Source organism: Dama dama, chromosome 5 (genome assembly GCF_033118175.1).
Source record: "Dama dama isolate Ldn47 chromosome 5, ASM3311817v1, whole genome shotgun sequence".
NCBI classification, from domain to species: domain Eukaryota; kingdom Metazoa; phylum Chordata; class Mammalia; order Artiodactyla; family Cervidae; genus Dama; species Dama dama.
Genome location: NC_083685.1, coordinates 118,439,950 through 118,455,424, shown reverse-complemented (window position 1 = coordinate 118,455,424; position 15,475 = coordinate 118,439,950). Strand labels below are relative to the sequence as shown.

At 38.8% G+C, this 15,475-nt stretch overlaps 1 protein-coding gene across 8 annotated transcripts in view; it reads left to right on the top strand.

Annotated features, from left to right (window-relative positions):
- BPTF (bromodomain PHD finger transcription factor) overlaps positions 1 to 15,475 on the top strand; it is a 133,482-nt gene that overhangs the window by 69,721 nt on the left and 48,286 nt on the right. For all 8 annotated transcript variants that reach the window (XM_061144415.1, XM_061144411.1, XM_061144412.1 and 5 more), the window contains 5 exons: positions 1,614 to 1,801; positions 3,303 to 3,658; positions 4,802 to 4,933; positions 13,246 to 13,375; positions 13,788 to 13,926. In XM_061144415.1, the coding sequence (XP_061000398.1) occupies positions 1,614 to 1,801; positions 3,303 to 3,658; positions 4,802 to 4,933; positions 13,246 to 13,375; positions 13,788 to 13,926 (945 nt within the window). The remainder of the gene's footprint in view (positions 1 to 1,613; positions 1,802 to 3,302; positions 3,659 to 4,801; positions 4,934 to 13,245; positions 13,376 to 13,787; positions 13,927 to 15,475) is intronic.

Here is a 15,475-nt window from a genome sequence, read left to right as displayed (position 1 = left end):
TTTCCCAGCCTGGGTCCACCTGTCAGGGATGGCCTGCTGGAAATTGCTGTAGGTTTGAATAATTATACATCCCGTTTGACAGGTTTGGAGTTTTTTCTGGCAGCCATGCCCCTTGTAGATTGCTTGGACCCCCAGCTCATACCTAACCCCCAGAAACTTGGCTCAGGGTACCCGAAGGTAAACCCCCTCTACTTACCCAGTTTGTCTGCCCTAGCCCTCAGGTGAGCAAAGTCTGTGTAGGTTCCTGCCTGTTGATATCATTAAACAAGGAGTTAGGGAGACTAGGGTCCAGCAGCTCTGGACTGTGCCTGCAGGCTGCATCACTGTGATTCCCTCCTTTGTAACAAGGAGAGTGTGATATAACAGGGAGAATACACCTTTTTGCAGGGTGTAGTAGATGATGACCTCCACTCTTAGCCTTGTTCCCTTTCTCTGTTCCTTCAAGTATTTCCCCCAGGGATGAATTTTCTGCCTCCTCGCCCATATTTGCACTAAATTTAGTAAGTGGCAACAGATGGACTCTTGCCTATTGGATCCTTGGCTGTAAATTGAGTGGCTTCACTTTAAAAAGTGCCGTGCTGTTCCCTTTCTGCTTTTAGGAAGTCTGGCCTTGACTAAGTGAAGTCTAAAATGTCTTTATTGGAGAACTGCAGTGATGGTCCCAAGAAGTAGCCACTATAGCTCAACATGTTGGCACAAAACTCCAGCATGGGTAGAGGCATGGTCTGAGACCCAAGAGAAAATTGTGGGAAGTCTAACCAACTGTTTTGCTACCTCACCTTGACAGTTACTCGCTTTTCCAGCCTGAGATGGCAAGATACAGCATCTTGATTTAGTCAGTGGCATTATTGTCTGCTTGATTTTTCATTTGCCAGTGCCACCCTTAGTTTTTGAAAACTGAAAAAGGAAAATGAGGTCTTGTTTAACTATCTGGCCAATGGAAATCAGATGGTGATGCAATAGTTTTAGAATATACAGAAATTTTCAGCTGAAGTGAGATTCATTTAAGAACAAGTTGCTCCTTGGCGATTAAATCCATCACTTTAAAAAATTGATGTTATGAAAATATGAGAGGCCTTTACTATATTTAAAAAAAACTAATGCAGTTGATTTTCACATGTACATTGTCTGCAAACACAGACAATTACCTAGATTCCTTAGGAGAAAATGCACTTTATAAGCTTTAAACGGTTAGGTATTTGAACAGACTTTCAGTGGAAATATTTCTAAAATTAATTATATCCTTTTAATACAGAAATCCACATTGAATATATAAGGCAATATTTTATTAGTTTGCATTTCGAGTTATGTTTGTTCCTTGTTAACCTGTAGGAGCCCTTTCCCCTTTCTGGTAGATGAGCTTTACAACAGATAACCTGGCATGTTTGAATTTTCTGTAAAATAATGACTCAGTGAAGTTCTGACATACTTTCTTTGGAGTAAAACTTTGAAGAATTAATCCATTTGCTTGGCTATTCAAGGACTTTTTCTGTTTGTTTTCTGGCTGTTAGTTGTCTACCAGATAGAATATTTGGATTAGTAAGGTATTATTACTTATTATATATAGTCTACTTACTATTAGCAATTACTTTTGGCTTTTCGTTTGATAACAGGTGATTTCAAATCAGAGAAGTCTAATGGGGAAGTCAGTGAGTCTCCTGGAGGAGGAAGAGGAGCATCTGGTTCAACTCGGATTATCACCAGGTTACGGAACCCAGACAGCAAACTGAGTCAGCTGAAGAGCCAACAGGTGGCCGCCGCAGCCCATGAAGCAAATAAATTGTTTAAGGAGGGGAAAGAGGTGTGTTCTTTCTGTTTAAAACAAACATCTCTGGAATGTAAAATAATTTTTAAAATAGAGGCAGGATGTTTGCAGACATATATTTTTGAACTGTATTTTCCTCACTTCGAGAGTGTAAGCGTGTAAGATTATAAGTGTTAGGTTTATATTATGATAAATGTACACCCCAGTTTCAATCCATGCCTAGAAATGCTGAACATGGATAATGGATAGTATACTTTCTTATATACGGTTGGTTTTAGTGTATGCAGTTCTAAAGAGATAGAGGCTTCTTTTTCACATGTGGGGACAGGTAGGCTCTTTGTGGGCTTTATTAAAGGTTTAATGCTCAGTTCTGACTCTAGTCATTTTAGGTGAACCTGCAACTAAAGAATGGGACTTAACCTGTTGACAGCAGACAGTAGTATGTAGAACATCATCTTAATCCTGATTTTGAATAAAAAAATTGAAGCTAAGACCCAGTATTTCTGTCCCCCAGCCAGCCATGGTGATTGAATAAGGGTCACAGTTGTGTCTTTCAGATTTGAGAATTATTTGCAGGGTAGATATTTGCAAGAATATGCAGTGTTAGTAACATCATCGAAAAGGCTTTAAAGCAGAGGTTTTCAGGCTACTTTTCACTCTGACCCTCAGTAAGACATTTTTCATAGCCCATTGTGCACATGCATGCTCAGTTGTGTCCAACTCTTTACGACCCCATGGACTGTAGCCCACCAGGCCCTTCTATCAATGAGTTTGTTCTGGAAAGAATACTAGAGTGGGTTGCCATTTCCTCCTCCTTCAGGGATTGAACCTGTGTCTCCTGCATTACAGGTAGGTTCTTTACTGCTGAGCCACTGGGGAAGCCCTGAGCAACCCAGTACATATATTTAAAAGTTTCCTGAAAGAGTATTTTACCTTACTGTTTAGGAAGCACTCTAGTATTTTCTTTTCTAGTCTATTGTATTATAGTTCATTTTTTTTAAAGCTGGATAAGGCCCACTATTGATTTCACAGGCCATTAAAGGGTTGGAACCAACTATTTGAAACACTGTTTTAATATATCTATGGGCTCTTATCTAAAGCTGGAATGATAAAAGGAGCAGAATAAAATATATTTTTAGGAATGTATTTTGGAGGGGAATAGTACATGTAATGCTCTCATGCTTAACCCTAACCCCTGTATATTGTAAGCTTGAGATAATGATTGTTGAATGATTTATATATCACACATTTGGTTTCAGGTGTATATTTGAGATATATAAAAGTACTTACTAATGTCCAACATATAACAGGCACTTTAATAAAGCTTAAGTTTTTTTCTTTTTGCAGGCACATCTTGGTTGTTTAATGATAAATAATTTAGCTTTAGCTTATAACTGAGCTTTTAACTTCAAAAGTGCAGTCATAAGATGTATTTTAACTTACTTTGAATGATAAATTAAAAACTGTTGAAAGATAGTTGACCAGATTTATGCATTTGACACAAAAAAATGGAGTCTTTTTTTATTTTCTTGGCCAGGTACTGGTAGTTAACTCTCAAGGAGAAATTTCACGGTTGAGCACCAAAAAGGAGGTGGTCATGAAGGGAAACATCAACAATTATTTTAAGTTGGGTCAAGAGGGGAAGTATCGCGTCTACCACAATCAGTACTCCACCAATTCGTTTGCTTTGAATAAGCATCAGCACAGAGAAGACCACGATAAGAGAAGACATCTTGCACATAAATTCTGCCTGACTCCAGCTGGAGAGTTCAAATGGAATGGTTCTGTCCATGGGTCCAAAGTTCTTACCATATCTACTCTGAGACTGACTATCACCCAGTTGGAAAACAATATCCCTTCCTCCTTTCTTCATCCCAATTGGGCTTCGCACAGGTAAAGGAAACCAAGGTTTGTTTATTGCTGTGACTATAGTAAATATTTATAAAATGATTATTGCAGTTGCACACTTTAAACTGTCATTTTAAAAAAACATTAAAATTTAAAATAAATATTAAAAAAAAAATTTGGCTACACCAGGTCTTCACTCTGACAAGCAGGATCTTTAGTCGTGGCATGTAGGATCTGGTTCCCTGACCAGGGATGGAACTCAGGCCCCTTGGATTGCGAGCATAAAGTCTTGGCTACTGGACCACTAGGGAAATCCCTAAACTGTCGTTATAAATGAATTGAATGACATCAGTTTAGTCAGCAAAACACTGAGGATGTTACGAATATGAGTGTACTTCTATAGTTACTGAACCAAGACTTCCCTGGCAGTTCAGTGATTAAGACTCCATGCTTCTAAGGGCATGGGTTCAGTTCCTGATCAGGGATCTATCCTGCATGCTGTGTGGTATGACCAGTAAATTGATTAATTAATTGATTAATTTAAAATATAAAGTTAATGAACCAACACTGACATTTGGAAGATTTCTGGAAAGCAAATCTTTATTCCTGGAACCAAATGGAATCCCAACAAAGTTGGGACATCATAGAAGCTGTACGGATTTGGAGGACTAACTGACCTCTGAGATTTCTCCAGTGTTCAAAATCTGTGATTCTGTGAGGTAGAAACTTCCAGTAGCAGTGTATTTTGTACTTGATTAGCCTAGAAACATATGCCTTATATACATGCTTAGTCATTCAGTCATGTCTGACTCTGTGTGGCCCCATGGACTGTAGTCTGCCAGTCTCCTTTGTCCATGGATTTTCCAGGCGAAAATACTGGAGTGGTTAGTCACTCCCTTCTCCAGAGGATCTTTCCAACCCAGGGATTGAACCCAAGTCTCCTGCATTGCAGGCAGATTCTTTACTGGCTGGGCCACCAGGGGCTCCCCTGGATAATCCCATGGACAAAGGAGCCTGGAAGGCTACAGTCCGTGGGGTCACAAAGAGTTGGACGTGACTGAGCGACTAACACTTTGACATGCCTTATAAGGTAAAGTTGTCATAAATTACTCCTCTTGTGCTTTTAATTTAAGATCAACAAGGTGAAATTTTGTTTTTTCCTTTCTTCCTCCCGCTTCTGAAATATAGGGCAAATTGGATCAAGGCTGTTCAGATGTGTAGCAAACCCAGAGAATTTGCGTTGGCTTTAGCTATTTTGGAGTGTGCGGTTAAGCCAGTTGTGATGCTGCCAATATGGCGGGAATCTTTAGGACATACCAGGTAAGTGAATCCTGAGCCTTATGAATAGTGTGTTAGACTCCCTTTTGGAGTATTAGTCCATTAGTAATGAAAGTTAATGTCTTTAAAAGGCCATGTTAAACTTAACTAATCTTGACCACAAAGAGTCGAACACGACTGAGTGACTGAACAACCTTGACTTCATTTTCCTCCTCTCTAAGGTATAACCCTGAATGAACATTAGTTCTTATTTATGATATAGGATTGTAATGAAGATCAGAAGAGATCAGGTATATACAAATACAAAATATTTTCTCAAGTAAAAAAATATTTTTAGGGACTTCCTGGTGGGTCAGTGGTTTAAGACTGTGCTTCCCTTGCAAGGAATTAAGATCCTGCATGCTCCAAGGCTCAGCCAAAAAAAAAAAAAGAAACTAAAAAAGCAACATCAAGTGAAAGCATTTTTATTGAATAGAAAGAGTGATCATGTTTTTTGAATATTTATTCTGGAATGTGCTGGAGATCTGATATATTTAGAAATGAGTATTTGGCCCAACATAATGTAGCTCCTAAGTAGTCCAAGAGTTACGTGACTAGCGCCTGGTTAACAAAAAGGATAACTGTTGTGACACGACTCTGTTTTTTAGCTTGAATGGATTTATTTTGTAACTTTAATTTTTAAAAGTTCTTATTGTAAAAATAATATAAGCTTACAGTGAGAAGCTTATAAATTCTTATTTAATGTGATAAGTAAGACTCCTGAAGAACTATGGATGGAGGTTCATGACATTGTACAGGAGGTACTAATCAAGACCATCCCAAAGAAAAAGAAATGCAAAAGGGCAAAATGGTTGTCTGAGGAGGCCTTACAAATCACTGTGAGAAGAAGAGAAGTGAAAGGCAAAGGAGAAAAAGAAAGATATACCCATTTGAATGCAGAGTTCCAAAGAATAGCAAGGAAAGATAAGAAAGCCTTCCTCAGGGATCAGTGCAGAGAAATAGAGTAAAACAATAGAACAGGAAAGACTAGAGATCTCTTCAAGAAAATTAGGGATACCAAGGGAACATTTCATGCAAAGATGGGCACGATAAAGGACAGAAATGGTAGGACCTAACAGAAGCAGAAGATATTAAGAAGAGGTGGCAAGAATACACAGAAGAACAATACAAAAAAGATCATGACCCAGGTAACCATGATGGTGTGATCACTCACCTAGAGCCAGACATCCTAGAATGTGAAGTCACGTGGTCCTTAGGAAGCATCACTATGAACAAAGCTAGTGGAGGTGATGGAATTCCGGTTGAGCTATTTCAAATCCTAAAAGATGATGCTGTGAAAGTGCTGCACTCAGTATGCCAGCAAATCTGGAAAACTCAGCAGTGGCCACAGGATTGTAAAACGTCAGTTTTCATTTCAGTGCCAAAGAATGCTCACACTGCCACACAGTTGCACTCATCTCATACACTAGCAAAGTAATGCTCAAAATTCTCCAAGCCAGGCTTCAACAGTTTGTGAACTATTAACTTCCAGATGTTCAAATTGGATTTAGAAAAGGCAGAGGAATCAGAGATCAAATCGCCAACATCCGTTGGATCATTGAAAAAGCAGAAGAGTTCCAAAAAGACATCTACTTCTGCTTTATTGACCATGCCAAAGCCTTTGACTGTGTGGATCACAATAAACTGTGGAAAATTCCTCAAGAGATGGGAATACCAGACCACCTGACCTGCCTCCTGAGAAATCTGTACGCAGGTCAAGAAGCAACAGTTAGAACTGGACATGGAACGACAGACTGGTTCCAGATCAGGAAAGGAGTACATCAAGGTTGTATATTGTCACCCTGCTTATTTAATTTACATTCAGAGTACATCTTGAGAAATGCCAGACTGGATGAAGCACAGGCTGGAATCAAGATTGCCGGGAGAAATATCAATAACCTCAGATATGCAGATGACACCACCCTTATAGCAGAAAGCAAGGAAGAACTAAAGAGCCTCTTAATGAAAGTGAGAGAGGAGAGTTAAAAAGTTGGCTTAAAACTCAGCATTCAGGAAACTAAGATCGTGGCATCCAGTCCCATCACTTCATGGCAGATAGATGGGGAAACAGTGGAAACAGTGACAGACTTTATTTTCTTGGGCTCCAAAATCACTGCAGATGGTGAGTGCAGCCATGAAATGAAAAGACGCTTGCTCCTTGGAGGAAAAGTTATGACCAACCTAAACAGCATATTAAAAAGCCAACAAAGGTCCATTTAATCAAAGGTATGATTTTTCCAGTAGTCATATATGGATATGAGAGTTGAACTATAAAGAAAGCTGAGTGTGAAGAATTGATACTTTTGAACTGTGGGGTTGGAGAAGACTCTTGAGAGTCCCCTGGACTGCGAGGAAATCCAACCAGTCCATCCTAAAGGAAATCAGTCCTGAATATTCATTGATGGACTGATGCTGAAGCTGGAGCTCCAATACTTTGGCCACCTGATGCAAAGAACTGACTCCTTGGAAAAGACCCTGATGCTGGGAAAGATTGAAAGCGGGAGGAGAAGGGGATGACAGAGGATGAGATGGTTGGATGGCATCACCTTCTCGATGGAGATGAGTTTGAGTAGGCTCCGGGAATTGGTGATGGACAGGGAAGCCTGGCTTGCTGCAGTCCATGGGGTCGCAAAGAGTCAGACACCACTAACTGAACTAAAGACTCCTCCTACCTTCCCTGCCCCTTTGGGCCCATTCCAAAGGTATAATGCTATACTTTTAAAAAAATATATATTTTATGTTGCTTTTTATAGCTGTTGTTTTACCTTATAATGAAAATTTTTAAAGAAAAGTAAGTATGCCTGCTAAATATTTTTTATCTGTCAAAGGTAGCTCTGTAAGTTTTCTGTAGTCTTCCCCACTCCTCCCCCGCCAGCCTATGAATCTTACAGATACTTTTTTCCCTCTCTCCTTTCTCCCTATTTTGAATGTAATTGCTGCTCCTGATAGAAGCTTACACAAATGGAATGGACTTAAATTCTTCCTAGGATTAAAAATAACTTAGATACTTTTACAGTTTACTAATCTCTATGAGATTATCAGGTAAGGTGAAAACAAAAAGGGAGAGGTCAAAGGACAAAAAACCAATATCCAGAACATTTCTGATTCTCTGTCACTGATACTGGTGATTTCAAACCTTCAGAGTCCACTGACATAGCATTCAGGCTTCCTGCATCTGTAGAGAAGGCATCCTGTTGAACGCCTTGTTTTGGGTGGGAGAAGGGTTGGGGAGGGAGGAGTTCCACGGGTCTCAGCCGTTGGGCGTAGGGCAGAGGCCATGCTCTTAGGCACGACAAGAATTTCTGGTTTAGTTTGGAGGAGATCACTGTGCCTATCAGAGTAAGGATTTGGGCAGGACCAGATGATTTCATAAGGAAGTTTTTCAGATTTTAGGAGACAGATAATTCTATTTAAACTGCTCCATATAATGGGAAAGAAGGAGATCTTGTGCATTAGTTCTGTCAGTGTTGTAACTTGATAAATAGGCAAATAAATGGAAAAGTTAGATCCTGTCTCATTTATTAATATTTACCATTGATTAATAATTAATAGCAAATAGAAGTGTATGCAGGAAATCTTAAAGCATTAGGAAATACACTCAGGAGTAAATTAAAAGAATAATAAATCATGACAAAATTGACTTCCTCTAGGCATGGAACATTTGTCTGTTTTTAGGAGATTATTAATACCTTGCTATCTTAAGAAGTCAAAGAAAACTTTGATTTTCTCTTTAGATGTCAGGAGGGTATTTATTAAGAAGATATGAGTTCATTATTAATTCTTGTATTAAGTATTGAAAAATACTTAAGTAAATAGAAATAGATGAGTGACTACCCCCACCCACCCTGCTTTGTTGTAATGATACATTTCAAACCATACCATCATGTTTTTTAATGGAACTCTTGAAGTTTTCCCATTGACATTTAGGTGGGACAAAACAAGAGAATCCCCACTGTTACTGTTAACTTTTCCTAAAAGTATTAGTTAATGCAATTTGCCAAGAGAAGTAAAACATATATAGGTAAATGTAGGGATAGTTAGGAGAAGGCACTGGCACCCCACTCCAGTCCTCTTGCCTGGAAACTCCCATGGACAGAGGAGCCTGGTGGGCTGCAGTCCATGGGGTCGCTAAGAGTGGGACACGACTGAGCGACTTCACTTTCACTTTTCACTTTCATGCACTGGAGAAGGAAATGGCAGCCTACTCCAGTATTCTTGCCTGGAGACTCCCAGGGCCAGGAGCCTGGTGGGCTGCCGTCTGTGGGGTCGCACAGAGTCGGATGCGACTGACGTGATATAGCAGCAGCAGCAGCAGGGATAGTTATTTAAGTTGGTTTAATTATATACTTTATTGACTAAAAAACTATAAAACAATATGAAAATTAAATAAGGGGGCCCCTATACTCTACAATAGGATTTATATACACAATAGGAACCATGAAAAAAATACAGTGGGAGTTCCGAGTTAAAATAACAAATTAAAAAGCACATTTAGTTTTGTTGCCTACTGAACACCGCCATAGCTATGGCAAAGGGATTTTTTTCAAAGCATAAACCAACAGGGACAAGGGAAACCACAGAGAATGCAGTGCCGTATAGCTGTGGAAGCAATATTGCAGGTGAACAAGGGGAACCGTAACCAAGAAAGGCAGATCCCAAGTCAGTGGGGGAGAATTGAGAATTTTCACCAGTCACACCATAGAACCCTTGAAAGGCACAGAAGCAACAAGTGTAGAGCAATCTGCTTGGGATTCTTTCTGGGCAGTGCAGCTGTTTACACCCAGTCCTGCCAGGTTCCCTGAGTGTGGTGAGTCTTCTAGCCCTTGCTGATGGCCCCACCCTGTGATTGCATCACAAGAAGCTCTTAACTTGTGAACTGTGACCCGGAGACAAGTTTATTTTTTCCTGGGATGCTTTTTTTAATAGTGACAATATTGCTGTTGCTCATGCAGCTGGTTTTATTCTTGCTTCTGGGTTTTCAGGACACACATGTAGGTGCTGGTAAAACTATGAAGAAAAGCAAGGAAATGATAACACAGCACAAAAGTCAGCATAATGACTGCCTGGGGTGGGCCATTCTAGCTTTGGATGTAGTGGTTATTGATAAGGGTATGTTTCTTAACCTGGTTACAGTTGACGTGTTTTTAAAGATTATAATGAAGAAAATATCCAGCAATAACACAATACTTCAAACCAGGAATAAATTTAGTTCAGGAGCATGTAAAGAAATCATTTAAACTTGACTAAAGATATAAAAGCTACCTTGGGACTTCCTCAGCAGTCCAGCTGTTAAGACTTCACACTTCCATGGTGGGTTCAGTCCCTGGTTGGGGAACTAGGGTCCACATGCCACATAGCGACAGCACCCCCACCTCCGCCCACCCCCACCCTGCCAGAAAGAAAAGATGTAAAGGATATACTTTGAGTAAATGGAAAGATACATCATATGCTTCCATGCAGTATACTAATTATGCTAATTTAATCTATCAAATTTAATATTCATTTGCAATGTGAATAGTTTTCCCTTTGGAGGGTGAGGGAGACTTGACTAAAATGATACTAATATTTCCTCTAGAAAAATTAATGTGTAAGAAAAGGAAAACAGGTATTACAGAAAAGGGAATAGATACTTAGAATGTGTTTTGAAGCTACAATAGTCAAAATACTTTGTCCTGGAGAAAAAGTAGAGCAATGGAATCAAACAGAGAATCCAGAAATAAACCTAAACACCTGTGGAAATCTACTGTGATAACTTTTCCTGTCAGACAAGGAAAGAGGGCATGTTTGGGGAAGATACCATCCAAATCCCTGCTTCAGCAAAAGCATTCATCAGACAAATGAGGACTGAAAAGAAAAACAACATACTGTTAAAAACAGTAACAAAAAGCTTAAATAAGAGAGCATGGGTTAATTTATATTTTTGTTGTGATACTTTCTTTTCAAACAGATATAAAACCCAGATGCCATAGATGAAAAAAGTGGATATATGTATTTAAAATTCTCAGTGGAAAAATAATATAATCAAATTCAAAAGACAGCTGACACACTGAGGGAAAATATTTGCACCACAAATGGAAACTTTCCTTTAAAATGAAAAAGACCTTTTATAAATGAAATATCCATTACTGACAAGACATAGGATTTGAACAGGCATTTGGCAGCAAAATAAATATGAAAGGCCAGTAGACATTAAAAAAAAAAGTGGTTACTTCTCTCATAATTAAATGTAAATTAAAACAATGGGATAGTATTTCTTCTCTCTCAGTTGGGCTAATAATTTAGAAATTTGGTGCTGACTTGAGTGAAGGTATGGGAAAGCAGGGGAACTATAACTGGTGGCAATGTCAAGTGTATCATTCTGCAGAGCAGCTGGGCACTGTCAGCATTTTAAATACAGTACTCTTTGGACTCAGCCATCCTACCAGTGGGAAACATAAGGGGTTACGCCTCATGTTTACTAAGAAATAGGAAGACAAACACAGCAAAGCCCCATGGACATGGGGAATAGAGTGGAAGCTCATTTCGCACCTGGTGGCCCGGCTGTCTGTGAACCGAGAACGTATGGAGGAAGCCCCTGTCCCCAGTGTGCCCTCCAGTGTGGAGCAGCCTGTGGAGGCTCATACTACCAACCTCCTGGGGTTTGATTCCTGGGGCCACCAGGCTGCCAGCAGTAGCCAGGATTTCTGCCCAGCCACATGCAAGTGAACCCCTTCATAGCTCACCTTTCTTGGGGCTTTTTCCCGTGAGGCTTGTCTCAGAGGTGTTGAGAACAATAGAATCTGCTCTGGTAGAGGGAAGTCGTAGGTCAGCTACAATACCACCTCACTGGCCTGGCGTCCCCAGCAAAGAAAAGCATTTGTCTTTGGTGATGAAGGTGGACCTGTTCCTCACATGAACACCAGAAGCACAGGCTGAGTGCCAGGCTCAGCCATGTGTTCCCAGAGTGTCAGTGCACTGGTGTTCTCTGCAGACAGTGCTTCATTTCTGGCCACTGTCCATGAAGATGGCTCAGTTGCTGTGCCAGACCTGGCCTTTCATAGGAGTTTAAAGCTGAGCCCACAAAATCCCTGTTGAGAAATACTCCTTGGTTGTGGCTCAGTCCCTTCTGTAGTCTGGGGAGCTGAGGCTGTCAGGTTTTCCACCAAGCTGTGCCTACAGAGCTTGCCCCACTCCCTGGTTCCAAGAGTGGCTGCAAATCTATGGTATTTGAGACTAAGTTAGTCCCCAGTGAGAATTTCCTCCCTTTCCTCTTCTCCTGTCATTTGTGAGAGAGTGAAGAATCTTTGCTGTACTAGTTGTGTGCACTTAATGGATTCTGGGGTCCTGTAGTCATAGGGACATGAAACTTGTTTCAAAGTGGAGATAGAAGGTTTTTGGTGGAAGGATGGAGAAATAAAAAAGAACTAAATCCCCTCTCACATCTTTGTAGCATCTACCACTCCCCCAGTTAACAAAAGAGCTCGCTCTTCTTTCCATATAGCTGTGCATTTGAAATTAGCTACTTCTGGGTAGGGTATGATAAAAGCAATTCTTCTACCGCTAGGGCTTTTAGAGACAGGAGCTGCTCTGTAGATTTTGGTTAATGTTCTTTTTTATGGGAAATACTCCCATTCACAGAAATCTAGTGTAGTCAGCTTAAAGTAAAACCTCATCACAGACTCACCCATCTCCTTACAGATAGGTGCAGTGGTATCTGATTTCCTGCCTGAAAAAAGAGCATGGTCTGTGCTAATAATCATGCCTAATGATTATTGCCTGATTAACGTGGTCCTTCCTGCCCAACCTTTGCAGTCACCCAAGAGCAGGGTCCCTGTCTCTCTGCTTATAGGAAGCCGAAATTCTATGTTAGTGGATCCTGTGAAGACTCTACAGCCCCAAGTGCTAATTAGAAATGTTGGTTGATAAAAGTTTTGGGACTCGTTGATCTTTTGAGGGGGAGGCAAGAAGATAATGTATCTTAGGGTTTGGAAAGATCTAGTGCAGTTTTCCGTTGATTAAAAACTGTGTAATTGTATTTGTATATAACATCCTTTGTGTGATTATAATGTTGGTATATGCGTGAAATAAGTCATAAGTGAGTTATTTCTTATGGAGAGGCATATGGGAAGGACAGCATGTTTTATTTTTGCCTTTTTGTACTGTTTGATTTTTTACTATTACATAATTATATAATCTGCTTATTTTTGTGACTTTTCAGTTTTCTGGGTTGTGGAATTATAATCATTCTTTGCTTTTAACTTCCTAATCTTCAGTACTGTATTTTTATCTTTTTATTTTTTTAATGTAGTTCTGTCTTTCTATTCATATATTCTTAGGTTACATAGAATGACGTCAATTGAAAGAGAAGAAAAGGAGAAAGTCAAAAAAAAGGAGAAAAAACAAGAAGAGGAAGAAACAATGCAACAAGCTACATGGGTAAAATACACATTTCCAGTTAAACATCAGGTAATTTTTAGTATGATCTTATTTAAAAGTGTTAGCCATTTCTGAGACTTTGATTCTGCAACTTTGAATACTTAGTAATTTTATTTTACTTTTGATACACTCTTAATTAACATGGTTTGAATAAAGTAAATCTTTCTAGCAATTTTATAAGCATAGGTGTTTAATAAAATATATGTGAGTCATCAGACCAGTTTGTAGAAATTGTTATAAAATGTAAAATTGTTTTTTACATTTTTTTGTATCAGGAATATTTAAGTTTCTTCAGAAATCTTTGATTCTGGGTGAAAATAAAATTGACTGGCAAATTAATTTGCCTGACTGTTGATTTTATTTGGTAAAAATATATAAAACCACATGGGCTTTATAAAACATTCTCATTCTTGTTTAATCACCATGTTTTTATTTACACCAGGTTTGGAAACAAAAAGGAGAGGAATACCGAGTAACAGGATATGGTGGTTGGAGCTGGATTAGTAAAACTCATGTTTATAGGTTTGTTCCCAAATTGCCAGGCAATACCAATGTGCATTACAGAAAGTCAGTAGAAGGAGGTAAGTAATTGAAGCTATTTTCCTGCATAATTATTTCTGATCTGTATTCTTACAAATTTGTAGTATATTGACAATACTTTAGATAAAGGTTTTTCTGAAATCCTTTCTAGAATGTGAAAAATTACTAATATAGTTTAACAAGCTCTCATAGTTTTAGAATTACCTTTATTCACTGGATTTTGATACTTAGGATTCTAGCTTAAAAAGGTGAGAGAATAGAACTTGTTGAAAGAAAGAAGACCTCAGCTACTTAATTGTCTTTCTGAAATCTTAAATTCAGTACTACATAACTTCTTGAGGACTCAAATATCTGGTGACTTCAGCCTTGTAACACATAACAAAACCAGAAAGAAAGCAATAGAGAGTTCCATAAGACTGTCATGTAAAGGAGATATTAATTCAGTTTATGCCACTGGCTGATGACTTCAGTATTTAGAATCACAGAACTCTAGAGGTAACTGTCCTTTTAGGAGACCATATATTTTGAAACTCATGTTACATGAACAAATTATTATTAACATGAAGATGTTAAGGGACATACTGAAGCTCACACAGATGAAGAATAATAGAATCCTGGCTAAAACCTATGTCTCCTGGCTTCCACTCCCCTTTTTGCATTCTACCTTGTCATCTCCTTTGTTATCTTAAGTGATTTTCAAAAGCAGTTCTGTTCGCTCTGCAGTATAATTTGCTGATTTATGGTGTGGTATGGTCTTTGTTGTGAAACTTGTGTTGTAGGCCAAATAAGTACACACTTAGCTAACTCATTTGGCTTACTTGTGAATGGTTCTCGTGAAACCTAGACTGGTAGATTTTTGAAACTATTAAAGTTGTCATTGAATTACCTTTAGTAGATGCTCAATAACTATTTGCTAAATAGAAATATTAAGTATTCACTTACTTATCTGATTATATTCAAGCTCAATGTCCATTATAATGAATTCCAAAAGATTATTTTAATTTTTTATTATCATTTCGTTGCTCTAGTTACTGTGTAGCACTTAGAATTATGGAGAGCTTTTAATTGTGTTTGACCTTCTTCATCCTATGTAGTAAAATCCAGATTATCAATATACAAAACATTTAGGCTTTTGCAAATTTATTTTGTATCGACTTTCCTTAGCGTGGGGTTTTCTATTGTCCTAATGCTGGGCCTTTATCCAGCAGGTACCACGTTGGTCTTGGAGCATCTTTTGAGTCTTTTCTTCCCAGTTGCTAGCAGGGGAAAAAACTAGTAGTAAATCAGATCCAAACAAGGCCACACTTTGCATTTGGTTATTTCTCTTTTCAGTGACACAGACTTAAATATTCTTAACCTGGGAGTCCACAGATAAATTTCAATTCTATCTAAGAATCCATTGAAATTTATTACAAAAGTGTCTGTATGTCCTTTTTTCTAGATAGGGAATCATGGCATTAATCCAGTTCTAATATGGTTCTGTAATACAAAGTATGTTAGAAACCACTGATGCAGACTTTCTGGGGTCAGTGAAGAGGGTGAAATAGTCTCCTATGTGAAGATTCCTGAAGTTCGTCTAAAGTGTAGTCA